The sequence below is a fragment of the Pleurodeles waltl genome, chromosome 3_1 (genome assembly GCF_031143425.1).
Source record: "Pleurodeles waltl isolate 20211129_DDA chromosome 3_1, aPleWal1.hap1.20221129, whole genome shotgun sequence".
Classification (NCBI taxonomy): Eukaryota; Metazoa; Chordata; class Amphibia; order Caudata; family Salamandridae; genus Pleurodeles; species Pleurodeles waltl.
This window is the reverse complement of record NC_090440.1, coordinates 1,838,936,069-1,838,954,057: the sequence shown is the minus strand read 5'-3', so window position 1 is coordinate 1,838,954,057 and position 17,989 is coordinate 1,838,936,069. Positions and strand designations below refer to the sequence as shown.

The window sequence follows — 17,989 nt, the reverse complement described above, 5'->3', positions numbered from 1 at the left end:
ACCTGACTGGAAAAACTTACACAGTCACCAACGCTGACAATCAGAGAAAAGTACATCCCATGGCAATGGTTACTTTAGAATGGGGAGGGGTCAATGGCCTGAAACAGGTGGTGGTCTCCTCAAATATCCCAGTGGACTGTCTGCTTGGAAATGACCTGGAGTCCTCAGCATGGGCTGAGGTAGAGCTAAAAACCCATGCAGCAATGCTGGGTATCCCTGAACTGGTGTGTGTGAAAACGAGAGCACAATGCAAGGCACAGGGTGAAAAAGTAGAGCTGGAGTCTGGAAAAATGGCCCAGCCTACCAAGAGAACAGGAAAGTCAGTTGGGAAACCAACTGCAACACAGCAAAAGAAAGGGAACCTCTCTTCTCAGGAAGAAGTTCTGCCCTCTGAGGGAACTGAGCCTTTGGAGCTTGAACCTTATCAGGTTGAGCTCTTAGGCCCAGGGGGACCCTCAAGGGAAGAGCTGTGTAAGGGACAAGAAACCTGTCCCTCTCTTGAAGGCCTTAGGCAGCAAGCGGCTGAAGAGTCCAAAGGCAAGAAAAATGGAACACATAGGGTCTATTGGGAAGATGGGCTCCTGTACACTGAGGCCAGAGACCCCAAACCTGGTGCCACTAGGAGAGTGGTAGTGCCTCAGCTGTTCAGAGAGTTCATCCTAACATTGGCCCATGACATTCCCCTTGCTGGACATTTGGGACAAACCAAGACGTGGGAGAGGTTAGTCAACCACTTCTACTGGCCCAATATGTCCAACATGGTTAAGGAGTTTTGCCTCTCCTGCCCCACCTGTCAAGCCAGTGGTAAGACAGGTGGGCATCCAAAGGCCCCCCTCATTCCACTTCCAGTGGTGGGGGTGCCCTTTGAAAGAGTGGGTGTGGACATAGTTGGTCCACTGGAACCTCCCACAGCCTCAGGAAATATGTATATCCTGGTAGTAGTGGATCATGCTACCAGGTATCCTGAAGCTATTCCCCTTAGGTCGACTACTGCCCCTGCAGTAGCCAAGGCCCTCATTGGTATCTTTACCAGGGTGGGTTTCCCTAAGGAGGTGGTGTCTGACAGAGGTACCAACTTCATGTCAGCATACCTAAAGCACATGTGGAATGAGTGTGGAGTGACGTATAAATTCACTACACCTTACCATCCACAAACTAATGGCTTAGTTGAGAGATTCAACAAGACATTAAAAGGCATGATCATGGGGCTCCCAGAAAAACTCAAAAGGAGATGGGATGTCCTCCTGCCATGTCTGCTTTTCGCTTACAGGGAGGTACCACAGAAGGGAGTAGGGTTCTCACCCTTTGAACTTCTGTTTGGTCATCCTGTAAGGGGACCACTTGCCCTTGTTAAAGAAGGCTGGGAGAGACCTCTCCATGAGCCTAAACAGGACATAGTGGACTATGTACTTGGCCTTCGCTCTAGAATGGCAGAGTACATGGAAAAGGCAACCAAAAACCTTGAGGCCAGCCAACAGCTCCAGAAGTTTTGGTATGACCAAAAGGCTGCACTGGTTGAGTTCCAACCAGGGCAGAAAGTCTGGGTTCTGGAGCCTGTGGCTCCCAGGGCACTCCAGGACAAATGGAGTGGCCCTTACCCAGTACTAGAGAGGAAGAGTCAGGTCACCTACTTGGTGGACCTGGGCACAAGCAGGAGCCCCAAAAGGGTGATCCATGTAAACCGCCTTAAGCTCTTCCACGACAGGGCTGATGTCAATCTGTTGATGGTAACAGATGAGGATCAGGAGGCAGAGAGTGAACCTCTCCCTGATCTTCTGTCATCAGACCCAAAAGATGGTACAGTAGATGGAGTGATCTACTCAGACACCCTCTCTGGCCAACAGCAAGCTGATTGTAGGAGAGTCCTACAACAGTTTCCTGAACTCTTCTCCTTAACCCCTGGTCAGACACACCTGTGTACCCATGATATGGACACAGGAGACAGCATGCCTGTCAAGAACAAAATCTTTAGACAGTCTGACCATGTTAAGGAAAGCATCAAGGTGGAAGTCCACAAGATGCTGGAATTGGGAGTCATTGAGCGCTCTGACAGCCCCTGGGCTAGCCCAGTGGTCTTAGTCCCCAAACCTCACACCACGGATGGAAAGAAAGAGATGAGGTTTTGTGTGGACTACAGAGGGCTCAATTCTGTCACCAAGACAGATGCTCATCCAATTCCAAGAGCTGATGAGCTCATTGATAAATTAGGTGCTGCCAAATTCCTAAGTACCTTTGACTTGACAGCAGGGTACTGGCAAATAAAAATGGCACCTGGAGCAAAAGAAAAGACAGCATTCTCCACACCTGATGGGCATTATCAGTTTACTGTTATGCCCTTTGGTTTAAAGAATGCCCCTGCCACCTTCCAAAGGTTGGTGAATCAAGTCCTTGCTGGCTTGGAGTCCTTTAGCACAGCTTATCTTGATGATATTGCTGTCTTTAGCTCCACCTGGCAGGATCACCTGGTCCACCTGAGGAAGGTTTTGAAGGCTCTGCAATCTGCAGGCCTCTCTATCAAGGCATCCAAATGCCAGATAGGGCAGGGAACTGTGGTTTATTTGGGACACCTTGTAGGTGGAGGCCAAGTTCAGCCACTCCAACCCAAGATCCAGACTATTCTGGACTGGGTAGCTCCAAAAACCCAGACTCAAGTCAGGGCATTCCTTGGCTTGACTGGGTACTACAGGAGGTTTGTGAAGGGATATGGATCCATTGTGACAGCCCTCACTGAGCTCACCTCCAAGAAAATGCCCAAGAAAGTGAACTGGACTGTGGACTGCCAACAGGCCTTTGACACCCTGAAACAGGCAATGTGCTCAGCACCAGTTCTCAAAGCTCCAGATTATTCTAAGCAGTTCATTGTGCAGACTGATGCCTCTGAACATGGGATAGGGGCAGTTTTGTCCCAAACAAATGATGATGGCCTTGACCAGCCTGTTGCTTTCATTAGCAGGAGGTTACTCCCCAGGGAGCAGCGTTGGAGTGCCATTGAGAGGGAGGCCTTTGCTGTGGTTTGGTCCCTGAAGAAGCTGAGACCATACCTCTTTGGGACTCACTTCCTAGTTCAAACCGACCACAGACCTCTCAAATGGCTGATGCAAATGAAAGGTGAAAATCCTAAACTGTTGAGGTGGTCCATCTCCCTACAGGGAATGGACTTTATAGTGGAACACAGACCTGGGACTGCCCATGCCAATGCAGATGGCCTTTCCAGGTTCTTCCACTTAGAAAATGAAGACTCTCTTGGGAAAGGTTAGTCTCATCCTCTTTCGTTTGGGGGGGGGTTGTGTAAGGAAATGCCTCCTTGGCATGGTTGCCCCCTGACTTTTTGCCTTTGCTGATGCTATGTTTACAATTGAAAGTGTGCTGAGGCCTGCTAACCAGGCCCCAGCACCAGTGTTCTTTCCCTAACCTGTACTTTTGTATCCACAATTGGCAGACCCTGGCATCCAGATAAGTCCCTTGTAACTGGTACTTCTAGTACCAAGGGCCCTGATGCCAAGGAAGGTCTCTAAGGGATGCAGCATGTCTTATGCCACCCTGGAGACCTCTCACTCAGCACAGACACCCCGCTTGCCAGCTTGTGTGTGCTAGTGAGGACAAAACGAGTAAGTCGACATGGCACTCCCCTCAGGGTGCCATGCCAGCCTCTCACTGCCTATGCAGTATAGGTAAGACACCCCTCTAGCAGGCCTTACAGCCCTAAGGCAGGGTGCACTATACCATAGGTGAGGGTACCAGTGCATGAGCATGGTACCCCTACAGTGTCTAAACAAAACCTTAGACATTGTAAGTGCAGGGTAGCCATAAGAGTATATGGTCTGGGAGTCTGTCAAACACGAACTCCACAGCACCATAATGGCTACACTGAAAACTGGGAAGTTTGGTATCAAACTTCTCAGCACAATAAATGCACACTGATGCCAGTGTACATTTTATTGTAAAATACACCACAGAGGGCACCTTAGAGGTGCCCCCTGAAACTTAACCGACTATCTGTGTAGGCTGACTAGTTCTAGCAGCCTGCCACAAACCGAGACATGTTGCTGGCCCCATGGGGAGAGTGCCTTTGTCACTCTGAGGCCAGTAACAAAGCCTGCACTGGGTGGAGATGCTAACACCTCTCCCAGGCAGGAATTGTCACACCTGGCGGTGAGCCTCAAAGGCTCACCTCCTTTGTGCCAACCCAGCAGGACACTCCAGCTAGTGGAGTTGCCCGCCCCCTCCGGCCAGGCCCCACTTTTGGCGGCAAGGCCGGAGAAAATAATGAGAATAACAAGGAGGAGTCACTGGCCAGTCAGGACAGCCCCTAAGGTGTCCTGAGCTGAGGTGACTCTAACTTTTAGAAATCCTCCATCTTGCAGATGGAGGATTCCCCCAATAGGGTTAGGATTGTGACCCCCTCCCCTTGGGAGGAGGCACAAAGAGGGTGTACCCACCCTCAGGGCTAGTAGCCATTGGCTACTAACCCCCCAGACCTAAACACGCCCTTAAATTTAGTATTTAAGGGCTACCCTGAACCCTAGAAAATTAGATTCCTGCAACTACAAGAAGAAGGACTGCCTAGCTGAAACCCCTGCAGCGGAAGACCAGAAGACGATAACTGCCTTGGCTCCAGAAACTCACCGGCCTGTCTCCTGCCTTCCAAAGATCCTGCTTCAGCGACGCCTTCCAAAGGGACCAGCGACCTCGACATCCTCTGAGGACTGCCCCTGCTTCGAAAAGACAAGAAACTCCCGAGGACAGCGGACCTGCTCCAAGAAAAGCTGCAACTTTGTTTCCAGCAGCTTTAAAGAACCCTGCAAGCTCCCCGCAAGAAGCGTGAGACTTGCAACACTGCACCCGGCGACCCCGACTCGGCTGGTGGCGATCCAACACCTCGGGTGGGACCCCAGGACTACTCTGATACTGTGAGTACCAAAACCTGTCCCCCCTGAGCCCCCACAGCGCCGCCTGCAGAGGGAATCCCGAGGCTTCCCCTGACCGCGACTCTTTGAATCTAAAGTCCCGACGCCTGGGAGAGACCCTGCACCCGCAGCCCCCAGGACCTGAAGGACCGGACTTTCACTGGAGAAGCGACCCCCAGGAGTCCCTCTCCCTGGCCCAAGTGGAGGTTTCCCCGAGGAACCCCCCCCTTGCCTGCCTGCAACGCTGAAGAGATCCCGAGATCTCTCATAGACTAACATTGCGAACCCGACGCTTGTTTCTACACTGCACCCGGCCGCCCCCGCGCCGCTGAGGGTGAAATTTCTGTGTGGACTTGTGTCCCCCCCGGTGCCCTACAAAACCCCCCTGGTCTGCCCTCCGAAGACGCGGGTACTTACCTGCAAGCAGACCGGAACCGGGGCACCCCCTTCTCTCCATTCTAGCCTATGTGTTTTGGGCACCACTTTGAACTCTGCACCTGACCGGCCCTGAGCTGCTGGTGTGGTGACTTTGGGGTTGCTCTGAACCCCCAACGGTGGGCTACCTTGGACCAAGAACTGAACCCTGTAAGTGTCTTACTTACCTGGTAAAACTAACAAATACTTACCTCCCCTAGGAACTGTGAAAATTGAACTAAGTGTCCACTTTTAAAACAGCTATTTGTGAATAACTTGAAAAGTACACCTGCAATTTTGATGATTTGAAGTTCCTAAAGTACTTACCTGCAATACCTTTCGAATGAGCTATTACATGTAGAATTTGAACCTGTGGTTCTTAAAATAAACTAAGAAAAGATATTTTTCTATATAAAAACCTATTGGCTGGATTTGTCTCTGAGTGTGTGTACCTCATTTATTGTCTATGGGTATGTACAACAAATGCTTAACACTACTCCTTGGATAAGCCTACTGCTCGACCACACTACCACAAAATAGAGCATTAGTATTATCTATTTTTACCACTATTTTACCTCTAAGGGGAACCCTTGGACTCTGTGCATGCTATTCCTTACTTTGAAATAGCACATACAGAGCCAACTTCCTACACCTGGTAAAACTAACAAATACTTACCTCCCCTAGGAACTGTGAAAATTGCACTAAGTGTCCACTTTTAAAACAGCTATTTGTGAATAACTTGAAAAGTATACATGCAATTTTGATGATTTAAAGTTCCTAAAGTACTTACCTGCAATACCTTTCGAATGAGCTATTACATGTAGAATTTGAACCTGTGGTTCTTAAAATAAACAAGAAAAGATATTTTTCTATATAAAAACCTATTGGCTGGATTTGTCTCTGAGTGTGTGTACCTCATTTATTGTCTATGTGTATGTACAACAAATGCTTAACACTACTCCTTGGATAAGCCTACTGCTCGACCACACTACCACAAAATAGAGCATTAGTATTATCTATTTTTACCACTATTTTACCTCTAAGGGGAACCCTTGGACTCTGTGCATGCTATTCCTTACTTTGAAATAGCACATACAGAGCCAACTTCCTACAATGTCTGTTTCAGCAGTTTTTTGTATTACATTACTTGGAAAATTACACTTTTTTTTCTGTTCTCATTTTTCTGCCTCTGGTCAAGATACTGCTTATTTAGTGCACAGAAAGTACTGAGTTACAGTTCACTTTTTTCTTTCAAGTTATTCTCATTAAATGCAAGTATTGTGGTTGGGAGTGATTGAAAAGTTATTTTTCTTGTTTAACGTGATGTTGTTTTCCTCTAATTATGACCCTCTCCACCCCCGTGTATTATATATTTTTTTTAATAGAACAATCGATGGGCTGGAGCTGTGATTTTGTTGGCACGTATCACAACTATGAAGCTACAAACTGTTGCTTTTCTGAAGATGGCTCTTTACTAGCTGTCAGCTTTGAGGAGATTGTCACAGTGTGGGAGACTGGCACCTGGGAGTTAAAGTGCACCTTTTGCCAACCCCCGGGGAAAATACGGTGAGTGACACTCTGTAGGGTACAAAGCCTTTAATTTGAGTTATTGTCCGAAAATTCAGAATCGTACAGGTAAAATTCATAATAAAACAAAAACCCCCTTTTTACTGCAATATGATCAGTTGGTTTTATAATAAAAATGCATTGTTTAATTAGTTTAAAAAAATGGATCTGTTAGCTTTATCACCACTATTAAAGACCTCATTTATCTTGTATTACCTTGTCAACAAAGCTCTGGTGTAGCAACTTGACTTAGAGGCTTCTGTTACAGACAAGTTAAACTTTGCTTTTGACTGTGGGCGTCCCCCTTATACTACAGTGATGCTTAGTACATCTGTCCAAGCGTCCTGTGTTTACATTCTATTACTGCTCTTTCAGATTTTGATGCATCACATTCATTTTTTTCAGTTTTAATTGCACATATGAACTGCTATACAATAATACAATAGGTACACACACACATCGCATTATGGGGAGGGAAGTGTGATGGCTGTGCACACAGTAAATTATTGATGTGAACAGTGACATCTCTGGCTACACAGGACTTGTTGTGGGTTAATAGTAGGGTGTGGAGCTTCACCAGGTCTTTCTGTGGACTAGAATGTGGTTCTGTAGGTTGTTGGGTTTCAGTACGATGTGTTCTAAGCACGTAACTGGGTGTGTCTTGCCCTTCTACCTCGTGTTCTCCTTCATGTCTAATTCAAGTTGTTAGAAGTGTATCTCCATTACTTCTGCTATAAGCATGTTCTGATCCTTCAGAAGTTGAGGTTGATTCTGTATGTGGGTATCCAGCACACAGAAAACAAGACTTTGCCGCACTGAAACCTGCCGGACGAAAAAAACAACCCAAAAGAAACAAAAAACAAGCACCCCTGATAGCACAGTCCTATGCAAACCAACTCAAGGCATGCCTGGTTGTCACTAATGCTGTGGGGCAAAAGGAGAAGATGCAACAAGATAGGGAACTACAACTTAGCAAATGGAGGCTAGGTAAGATGTCCTGTGTGGAAGAGGGCTTAAGTATTAGAGATGTGGCAGGGATGTGGAATTTAATCAAATATCTACTTGTCCATGGGACAGGTTGCTTCATAAATCTACTTGTCCCTCTGGTGCCATTTAGTGCGGTGACAAATTATGGCAGCAATCTCATTATTTAATGCCTCTGACATGGCTACTACTATAGTAGGGCTTGAATATTTGCAATTTCAATCCCTACTATAGCAATTTCTTTATTTTGCCACCTTTCTGCAGATCTACATGCTGGGGCTGTAGGAAGCAGGAAGCAATAGTTCCTTGGCCGGAATGCCATTGAGTCTGCAAACCTACTAACTTTCATGTTTGTAAGGACTTTTACCAGCTCATTTCAGATTTTTTCCCATAATGAGAGAGGTTGGAAATTTACTCCTGTCAATGGCAGAAGAAGTAGTTCTTCCAGGGTTGTGAAAAAAGTGGTTGAAGGTAAAGTGAACTTGTAAACGCTCAATAGATTTCACATGAGCAAAACTGCACATGCATATTTGCTTGTGCTAAATTACAGTTCACAAATATTTTGTAGGAGTTCTATTTCCTGATCTAAGTTCTTGCGAATTCATGAAAGGCACTAATTCCTAGACATATACCATGGGTGCACTTTTGTGTCTTTCTTTAAGAATTCCCTAATTAAGTCTAGCGTTAACAAAGATATTTTGTTTTTATTAAACTTCTATTTCTTTCTCTTTCTATTGACTGGCTTTACTGTGAGTGATCACATTCTGCTGTTCCACAAGGAGCATATTGCCATGCAAAGTAGATTTGCTCAGTGCCATGAACTACTGTGGCAGTCGGTGGCGTAACAAGACTGTAGGTGACCTCCCTTCAAAGAACATGAGAACTTTTTTTTGCTTTTTGCTGATGTTTGTTACAATGGTGGCAGCTCCCACAACAATAAAAGGTTACAAAGGCCATGTCAAAACAAGACACGCATTGACGAAACCAAAAGACTTACAAAAATGTTGGATTGGTTGGCATTGCCAGTGCTTGTTTATTTGCATACTTCCATAATCTTGTTGAAAATGGTTATACTGATTTTCCATTAGGAATATTTTTTTGAAATAGTAGCATTCAGTAACACATCTTATTAAATGACGCTTCAAAGAAATGGCACCTAAAATTTCATAGCACAACTTTTTTTTTCCTACTTGCATTTTTTTCTGAACATTTTATTTTGAAAGCAAAGAATCATCACTCTTGCTTACAAGCTTCTGCAAATATTTGCATCTAATTACAGAGCATTCTGGGAGTATTATACTTCGCCTCATATTGTTAAGCTTTTCAAACGTGTTTTTTTTTTTTTTTTTTGTACTGGAACCACTGTCAGTAGTGCAGTGTGACCATAAAACGTTTATTTATAGCGCACACCCTAATAATGAAGGCTTTTCATTAATGAACCATAAATACAAGTTCGAACAGCATTAACATATGGGCACATATTACTTCACCTGCAGACAGTTCACTTCTCTGTAAACTGTCATCCAAAGGGTTTGTGCTGGAGGGGGCTGGGCCTACTTTTCCTAAGGACAAAATCAACATGAAAACTTGTTGCCCTTGACATCAAACAATTTGTCCCGGGCATCGAGTGATAGGAATTCCACATCCCTGTGTGGTATGTTGTTAGATGTTGTGATGTTTATTTTTTAAACTTTTAGTCTTTATCATTTGGGAAATCCAAAACTGGAAAAAAATCAGACCATAATACGTGATACAGTGCAAGAAAGGCTCCCCCATTGGCTACATGACACAAAGATACAACTCCAGAGCACGAGGGTGGTGGGTTGGGGGGGGGAGTGGGGTGTATATCCTGACCCAGGGTGCAACATTCCTCGTCGGAGGGACTAAGACCCCGGGGAGCTAACAACAAGGTAAAGGAAGAACAGTGAGCTACAGTTATGTGGGAGGTGGGTTTATAGGGGATCACCCTCAATTTATTTTACAACAAAGCCTATAAAGGTTTTTCTAGAACTGAGGCCTAGCAGATGAAAATTGAGAAACAGATGCCCAATCACACATCACAAATATAAGCTGAAGCATGCATGCCAGTACTTAATTTCTTTATTGAAAATAATTGAGGCTTAAGCTATTTGAAGGTGCTCAATTAAGTTACTGTGCTGCACCTCATTGGTAATTTAGCCACCCAATTCCATACTGTTGGAAGAGAAACCATATTATGGAGTCATTTATGGTGATCAGATTAACGTGCCAAGCTAAACTGCCCTTAATGAGCACAAATCTAATCTGATAGTTCCTGGAATTACCATTTAAACATTGGATTAGCGGATGATTTTATCCTTTGAGTGTTGTGGCATTGGATTGGGAGGTTTGTAGATATGAAAAATAACATTTTTACAATTGCCTTTTAAAATGAAGATCTCAAGCCATGTTTTGCCTATTTCTGAAATGAATGGAATGGTTATTTGAATATTTGTGCCTCCTCGTCAAATCATTAGCAAAGGTTAATGAAACTATAAATATCTGCATGTGGTTTTTTCTACAGAAAGACTGTTGTTGTTTGGGTGAGGTTGGGGGTAATCTGCTTGTAGAAACCTTCACTAAATAGAAATATGATATTGGCTTGTAGTAGCTCAAAATACCCAATAAATGTTTTATTTTCACGGACGCTCTAATCAGTGTCTCCACTTCATGGTGATAACTGTAAATGACTGTCCCATAGTAATAGAGGGTATTTGTCTAGCCTATTCAAGTTCAAGTGGGCTGGTTCGTTCCACCACTGACATCCCCATTTGGCTGAATGTTTCCTCCATTATGATGTGATACAGTTTATAGGCTTTATTTAAAGCAAATCTGTTGGTAAAAATTGATACTTTTAATTTTTTTCTACTCAAAATAAATATTGGGTCAAAATTCTAGCTTACCAGTTTGGGACATCTGTTGCTACAGCACACTGGGCAGTACATTCAAAAAGGCTTCACAACTTAAATCCACAAGCTGTTTTACTTACACACACACCTGACATACCAGTACTGTCATCCATATCCGTTTGTGGAGCATGTTACCAGGTTTAAAGGGAGAAAGCATGTTGTTAATTCTTTCACTGCATCCTATGTTTTCACGTGGACTAGAGAACCTTTTGTACATGTTTAGTAAGAAGGCTGCAATGTTTAATTCTGTGCATCAAAAAAGCAAACCTCAAACCCATTTTAGCGTAATCTGTTTACTCTGTTTCTACTTCCAGGAGTCTCTGTTTTGGGAGGTTGAACTGTTCAAAGTTTCTTGTTGGTGCCACAGACAATGAGTTTTTGTGCTGCTGGAACCTGCTTAGCTGTGAATGTAAGAATATTTAAATCTACATTTTACACATGGTTTCACTTTTGCATGTTTTGCATTTAAATTGTTCTTACAGTTAGCATTTGCTAACAATTTGCAAGTAAATTATGTCTTTCATTAAAATGCATGTATCAAGCTGAGTATGCTTCTGAACGAGCAGGGCTTTTGTGAGTCCCATGTCAACAAGATAATTTCTTTATTACAAGTGGTAACAACATTACTTTGTGACACTTCAAGGTACGAGAGATCTACTTTTGGGTAATGGCTGTACATTCCATTTCATTTTCTGTATTCTACTTATGTCCATTGTAGTACACTGAGGCAGTGTTTTTGACTCATCCGGCATTCACTCTTTGTACCCATGCACTTGTTTACTGCTGATGTTGCTGGCTGTTTACTCCATACATTTCTCAACTATATGCTGTGGCATGCCCCCTCCTCTAAGTTCATGGCAAACCTTTAACGGTTTAAGTAGTTTTCCAATCATTCATGCCCTCTGTTTATTTTTATTTTTTAACAGTGGCTAATGTGTAATGTTTGACAACCTCTGTAGCTTTAACATCTATGTGCCATTTAACAAAGCATTACATGGGCCCATCCCTGGATTCCCTGACACCATTTGTTCCTGCTTTGCTTCCCCTCCTCCTAGCATAACCATCAATTAAATATTGAGTATTGCCTTTGTGATATTTATCTTGAGTTTGTAATCCCTTTGACCTGTGGAAATAGTCAGTTGCAGTCGTTCCCCCTCCCAAAAAAAAAAATCTGTGACCTCCATGATGTACTCCACTTCAATCGCGTTTAACTTGCCTACATCCAACTATTCTGAATGTGGTTTGAGTAGCAGCTAATTAATGTGCATTTGATTCCGTTATTCTATGTACTGGTGGGCTTTTATATAAATGAGATTCAATTTAGCAAAAAGTAAAAACAAATAAAATACTATTAAATGGGCACTGTAGTTTTTATAGCATTTCTCTTTTCATAAAGATCCAGACACGTACACATGCATTAATAGCATGACTAAAAATAACCATTATGGAAAAATGTTGTTCTAAGTAATGTAGGAAGCTGGACCTCTTTGCAGATGTCGCCCCAATTGAACTGCTAGATGCAGTTTTGTTTGTTGTCTCTGACCGTGCTCTCCAGCCTGCTAAACAGGCTCCAGTGCTGGTATTCTTTCTTCTAAAAAACAACCTACTGAATTATGAAACAATTGGCAGGATTTAAGCACCCCTGTAAGTACCTAGTAAATGGTACCCCTGGTACCTAGGAAATGATGTTAAAGAGAGTCCCCAGGGGCTGCAGCATGTATTGTGCCACCTTAAGGGACCCCCACACAAATTGCACATCACATGCCTTTGCAGACTGCATGTCATGGTGCAAGCCATGAGAGAAAACACATGACGCTCTCGTTGTGTGCCAAGCCAAAGTCACTGCATGTATTTTGAGCAATTCACCCCTACAGCAGGCCATAAGAGCCCTAAGGCAGGGTGTGTTATAATTAGGGCTCCATGTTTTCTGTTTTTACTGATATTTACTGATATTTACAGATAAATACAGACAGAAAACATAATGTTTACTGTCTGTATTTATTTTTAAAAGTTGGAAAATACAGATAATTTGGCTTAATTTGAGTGACTCAGCTTGCTGAGATTCATGACTTTCAGCTACATATTGGCAGCACCGCAAAACTCCCAAGGCACAAAACTCAATGTGATTTGTTTAAATGAGTGCATATCTCAACAGCATTTGTGCTATTATGGTATTTTTTAATGTGGGTTTATTATATTATTATGTTCGATGGCATCTGTCGCTGTAGATACACATGTTCTGCATAGCTCGCCATCTGGTGTTGGGTCGGAGTGTTACAAGTTGTTTTTCTTCGAAGAAGTGTTTCGAGTCACGGGACCGAGTGACTCCTCCTTCTGTCTCCGTTGCGCATGGGCGTCGACTCCATCTTCGATTGTTTTTTTTCCGCCATCGGGTTTGGACGTGTTCCTGTCGCTCCGAGTTTCGGAACGGAAAGTTAGTAAATATCGGAAGATTTTCGTCGGTATTGTTGCGTTCGGGATCGGCGTAGTTAGATTCAACACCGCATCGAAGGTCGACGCGCTCCGGTGCCCTTCGGGGTAGCTTTCGATCCCCCGTCGGGGCCTGGTCGGCCCGACCGCGTGTAGACCGACGCCGATGGAACGGACCCCGTTCCGTTTTTGTCCCAAATGCCACAACAAATACCCGTATACAGACCAACATTTGGTCTGTAACCTGTGCCTGTCACCTGAGCACAGTGAGGAGACTTGCGAGGCCTGTCGCGCGTTCCGGTCCCGAAAGACACTCCGTGACCGTCGAGCCAGGAGACTTCAGATGGCGTCCACGCCGACAGCGCACCGAGAGTTCGAGGAACAAGAGGAAGAAGAAACCTTTTCGATCCACGAATCGGACTCCGAGGGATTCGACGATCAAAGAACCGTGAGTAAGACGTCGAAAACAACACATAAGAAAAGTGACAAGGCCCAGGGGACGCCACTGCCACCAGGCCATGGCTCCACCCATAAATTCGGTGACCGACCATCGGCACCGAAAAAGGCCCAAACAGTGCCGAGATCGTCCGACTCCGGTCGAGACACCGGCACGCAGCCTTCTCGGGATCGAGATAGTGCTGGGGAAAAGCAACGACACCGAGATAGCGGTGTAGAAACGGCTCGACGCCGAGACAGCGGCACCGACGAAGATCGACGCCGAGAGGTTTTGACTCCAAAAAAGAAAAAAGCCACCTCGGAGCCGAACAAACATACAGACAGGGCTTCGGTGCCGAAACAACCCGTAACCGACCCAGGTCCAGGCTCTTATACAGAGGAGCAATCACTGTCCTCTCAGATGCGAAAGCATAGGTTTGAGGAAGAGCTGCAATCCACCGAAGTGGACCATACGCAAAAATGTATTTTCATACAGCAGGGAACAGGAAAAATAAGCACCCTTCCCCCTGTTAGGAGAAAAAGGAGACTGGAGTTTCACACTGACCAGGCGCCACAAACCAAGATGGTGAAAAAGGTGACTCCGCCACCCTCTCCTCCACCTGTAATTAACGTCTCACCAGCACAAACCCCGTCACATTCCCCGGCTCACACCACCATGAGCCAAGGTGACCAGGATCAAGACGCTTGGGACTTATATGACGCCCCAGTGTCGGACAACAGTCCGGAGGCATATCCAACAAAGCCCTCACCACCAGAAGACAGCACAGCATATTCTCAAGTGGTGGCTAGAGCGGCACAATTCCACAACGTAAACCTCCACTCAGAACAAGTCGAGGATGACTTTTTATTCAACACCCTCTCCTCCACCCACAGCTCCTACCAAAGCCTGCCTATGCTGCCAGGTATGCTTCGGCACGCAAAGGAAATCTTCAAGGAGCCGGTCAAAAGTAGGGCAATAACGCCAAGGGTGGAAAAGAAATATAAGGCACCTCCTACAGACCCTGTTTTCATCACCACACAACTGCCACCTGATTCCGTCGTAGTAGGAGCAGCTCGGAAAAGAGCCAACTCCCACACATCTGGGGATGCACCACCCCCAGATAAAGAGAGCCGCAAGTTCGATGCAGCTGGGAAAAGAGTCGCAGTACAAGCTGCAAACCAGTGGCGCATCACTAACTCTCAAGCACTACTTGCGCGCTATGACAGAGCCCATTGGGATGAGATGCAACACCTCATCGAGCATCTACCCAAGGAACTACAAAAGAGGGCAAAGCAGGTGGTCGAGGAAGGACAGAACATATCAAATAACCAGATACGATCCTCTATGGACGCAGCAGACACAGCTGCAAGAACAGTTAATACATCTGTGACCATTAGAAGGCACGCATGGCTAAGAACGTCTGGGCTCAAACCAGAGATACAGCAGGCAGTGCTCAATATTCCATTCAACGAAAAACAACTGTTCGGACCAGAAGTGGACACGGCCATCGAAAAACTGAAAAAAGACACTGACACTGCTAAAGCCATGGGCGCACTCTACTCCCCGCAGAGCAGAGGAACCTACAGCACCTTCCGCAAGACACCCTTTAGAGGGGGGTTTCGGGGTCAGGCCACACAAGCCAGCACCTCGCAGGCAACACCGTCCAGCTACCAGGGACAGTACAGGGGAGGCTTTCGGGGTCAATACAGAGGAGGGCAATTCCCTAGGAATAGAGGAAAATTTCAAAGCCCCAAAACCCCTACAACCAAGCAGTGACTCAGATGTCACTCACCCCCTCCACACAACACCAGTGGGGGGAAGAATAGGTCATTATTACAAAGCATGGGAGGAAATAACTACAGACACTTGGGTCTTAGCAATTATCCAACATGGTTATTGCATAGAATTCCTAAAATTCCCTCCAAACATACCACCAAAATCACAGAATTTATCAAAACAACATTCCGAACTTCTGGAAATAGAAGTTCAAGCACTATTGCAAAAGAATGCAATCAAATTAGTACCAAACACACAAACAAACACAGGAGTCTATTCTCTGTACTTCTTAATACCAAAAAAGGACAAAACACTGAGACCAATCCTAGACCTCAGAATACTGAACACCTACATCAAATCAGACCACTTTCACATGGTCACGCTACAAGAAGTGTTACCATTGCTAAAACTACAGGACTACATGACAACCCTAGACCTCAAAGACGCGTATTTCTATATACCAATACATCCATCACACAGAAAATACCTACGGTTCGTATTCAAAGGAATACATTACCAATTCAAGGTATTGCCTTTTGGTTTAACAACCGCACCAAGAGTCTTTACCAAATGTCTAGCAGTAGTGGCTGCACACATCAGAAGGCAGCAAATACATGTATTCCCGTATCTAGACGACTGGCTAATCAAAACCAATTCACTAACAAAGTGCTTACACCACACAAATCAAATCATACAAACCCTCTACAAACTAGGCTTCACCGTCAACTTTGCAAAATCCAACATTTTGCCGTGCAAGGTACAACAATACCTGGGAGCCATAATAGACACAACAAAAGGAGTAGCCACTCCAAGTCCACAAAGAATTCAAAATTTCAACAAGACCATACAACGCATGTATCCAACACAAACAATACAAGCAAAGATGATATTACAACTCCTAGGCATGATGTCCTCATGCATAGCCATTGTCCCGAACGCAAGACTGCACATGAGGCCCTTGCAACAGTGCCTAGCATCACAATGGTCACGAGCACAGGGTCACCTTCTAGATCTGGTGTTGATAGACCGCTGTAAGGAAATGCCTCCTTGGCATGGTTGCCCCCTGACTTTTTGCCTTTGCTGATGCTATGTTTACAATTGAAAGTGTGCTGAGGCCTGCTAACCAGGCCCCAGCACCAGTGTTCTTTCCCTAACCTGTACTTTTGTATCCACAATTGGCAGACCCTGGCATCCAGATAAGTCCCTTGTAACTGGTACTTCTAGTACCAAGGGCCCTGATGCCAAGGAAGGTCTCTAAGGGCTGCAGCATGTCTTATGCCACCCTGGAGACCTCTCACTCAGCACAGACACACTGCTTGCCAGCTTGTGTGTGCTAGTGAGGACAAAACGAGTAAGTCGACATGGCACTCCCCTCAGGGTGCCATGCCAGCCTCTCACTGCCTATGCAGTATAGGTAAGACACCCCTCTAGCAGGCCTTACAGCCCTAAGGCAGGGTGCACTATACCATAGGTGAGGGTACCAGTGCATGAGCATGGTACCCCTACAGTGTCTAAACAAAACCTTAGACATTGTAAGTGCAGGGTAGCCATAAGAGTATATGGTCTGGGAGTCTGTCAAACACGAACTCCACAGCACCATAATGGCTACACTGAAAACTGGGAAGTTTGATATCAAACTTCTCAGCACAATAAATGCACACTGATGCCAGTGTACATTTTATTGTAAAATACACCACAGAGGGCACCTTAGAGGTGCCCCCTGAAACTTAACCGACTGTCTGTGTAGGCTGACTAGTTCCAGCAGCCTGCCACACCAGAGACATGTTGCTGGCCCCATGGGGAGAGTGCCTTTGTCACTCTGAGGCCAGTAACAAAGCCTGCACTGGGTGGAGATGCTAACACCTCCCCCAGGCAGGAGCTGTGACACCTGGCGGTGAGCCTCAAAGGCTCACCCCTTTGTCACAGCCCAGCAGGGCACTCCAACTTAGTGGAGTTGCCCGCCCCCTCCGGCCATGGCCCCCACTTTTGGCGGCAAGGCTGGAGGGAACAAAGAAAGCAACAAGGAGGAGTCACTGGCCAGTCAGGACAGCCCCTAAGGTGTCCTGAGCTGAGGTGACTCTGACTTTTAGAAATCCTCCATCTTGCAGATGGAGGATTCCCCCAATAGGGTTAGGATTGTGACCCCCTCCCCTTGGGAGGAGGCACAAAGAGGGTGTACCCACCCTCAGGGCTAGTAGCCATTGGCTACTAACCCCCCAGACCTAAACACGCCCTTAAATTTAGTATTTAAGGGCTACCCTGAACCCTAGAAAATTAGATTCCTGCAACTACAAGAAGAAGGACTGCCTAGCTGAAAACCCCTGCAGAGGAAGACCAGAAGACGACTACTGCCTTGGCTCCAGAAACTCACCGGCCTGTCTCCTGCCTTCCAAAGATCCTGCTCCAGCGACGCCTTCCAAAGGGACCAGCGACCTCGACATCCTCTGAGGACTGCCCCTGCTTCGAAAAGACAAGAAACTCCCGAGGACAGCGGACCTGCTCCAAGAAAGGCTGCAACTTTGTTTCCAGCAGCTTTAAAGAACCCTGC

General features: G+C 45.6%; 1 protein-coding gene across 1 annotated transcript in view; it reads left to right on the top strand.

The window, feature by feature from the left end:
• WDR75 (WD repeat domain 75) overlaps nucleotides 1–17,989 on the top strand; it is a 237,055-nt gene that overhangs the window by 95,620 nt on the left and 123,446 nt on the right. Inside the window, exons 14-15 of the mRNA XM_069225921.1 lie at nucleotides 6,708–6,888; nucleotides 11,114–11,208. Coding sequence (XP_069082022.1) covers nucleotides 6,708–6,888; nucleotides 11,114–11,208 — 276 coding nt within the window. The remainder of the gene's footprint in view (nucleotides 1–6,707; nucleotides 6,889–11,113; nucleotides 11,209–17,989) is intronic.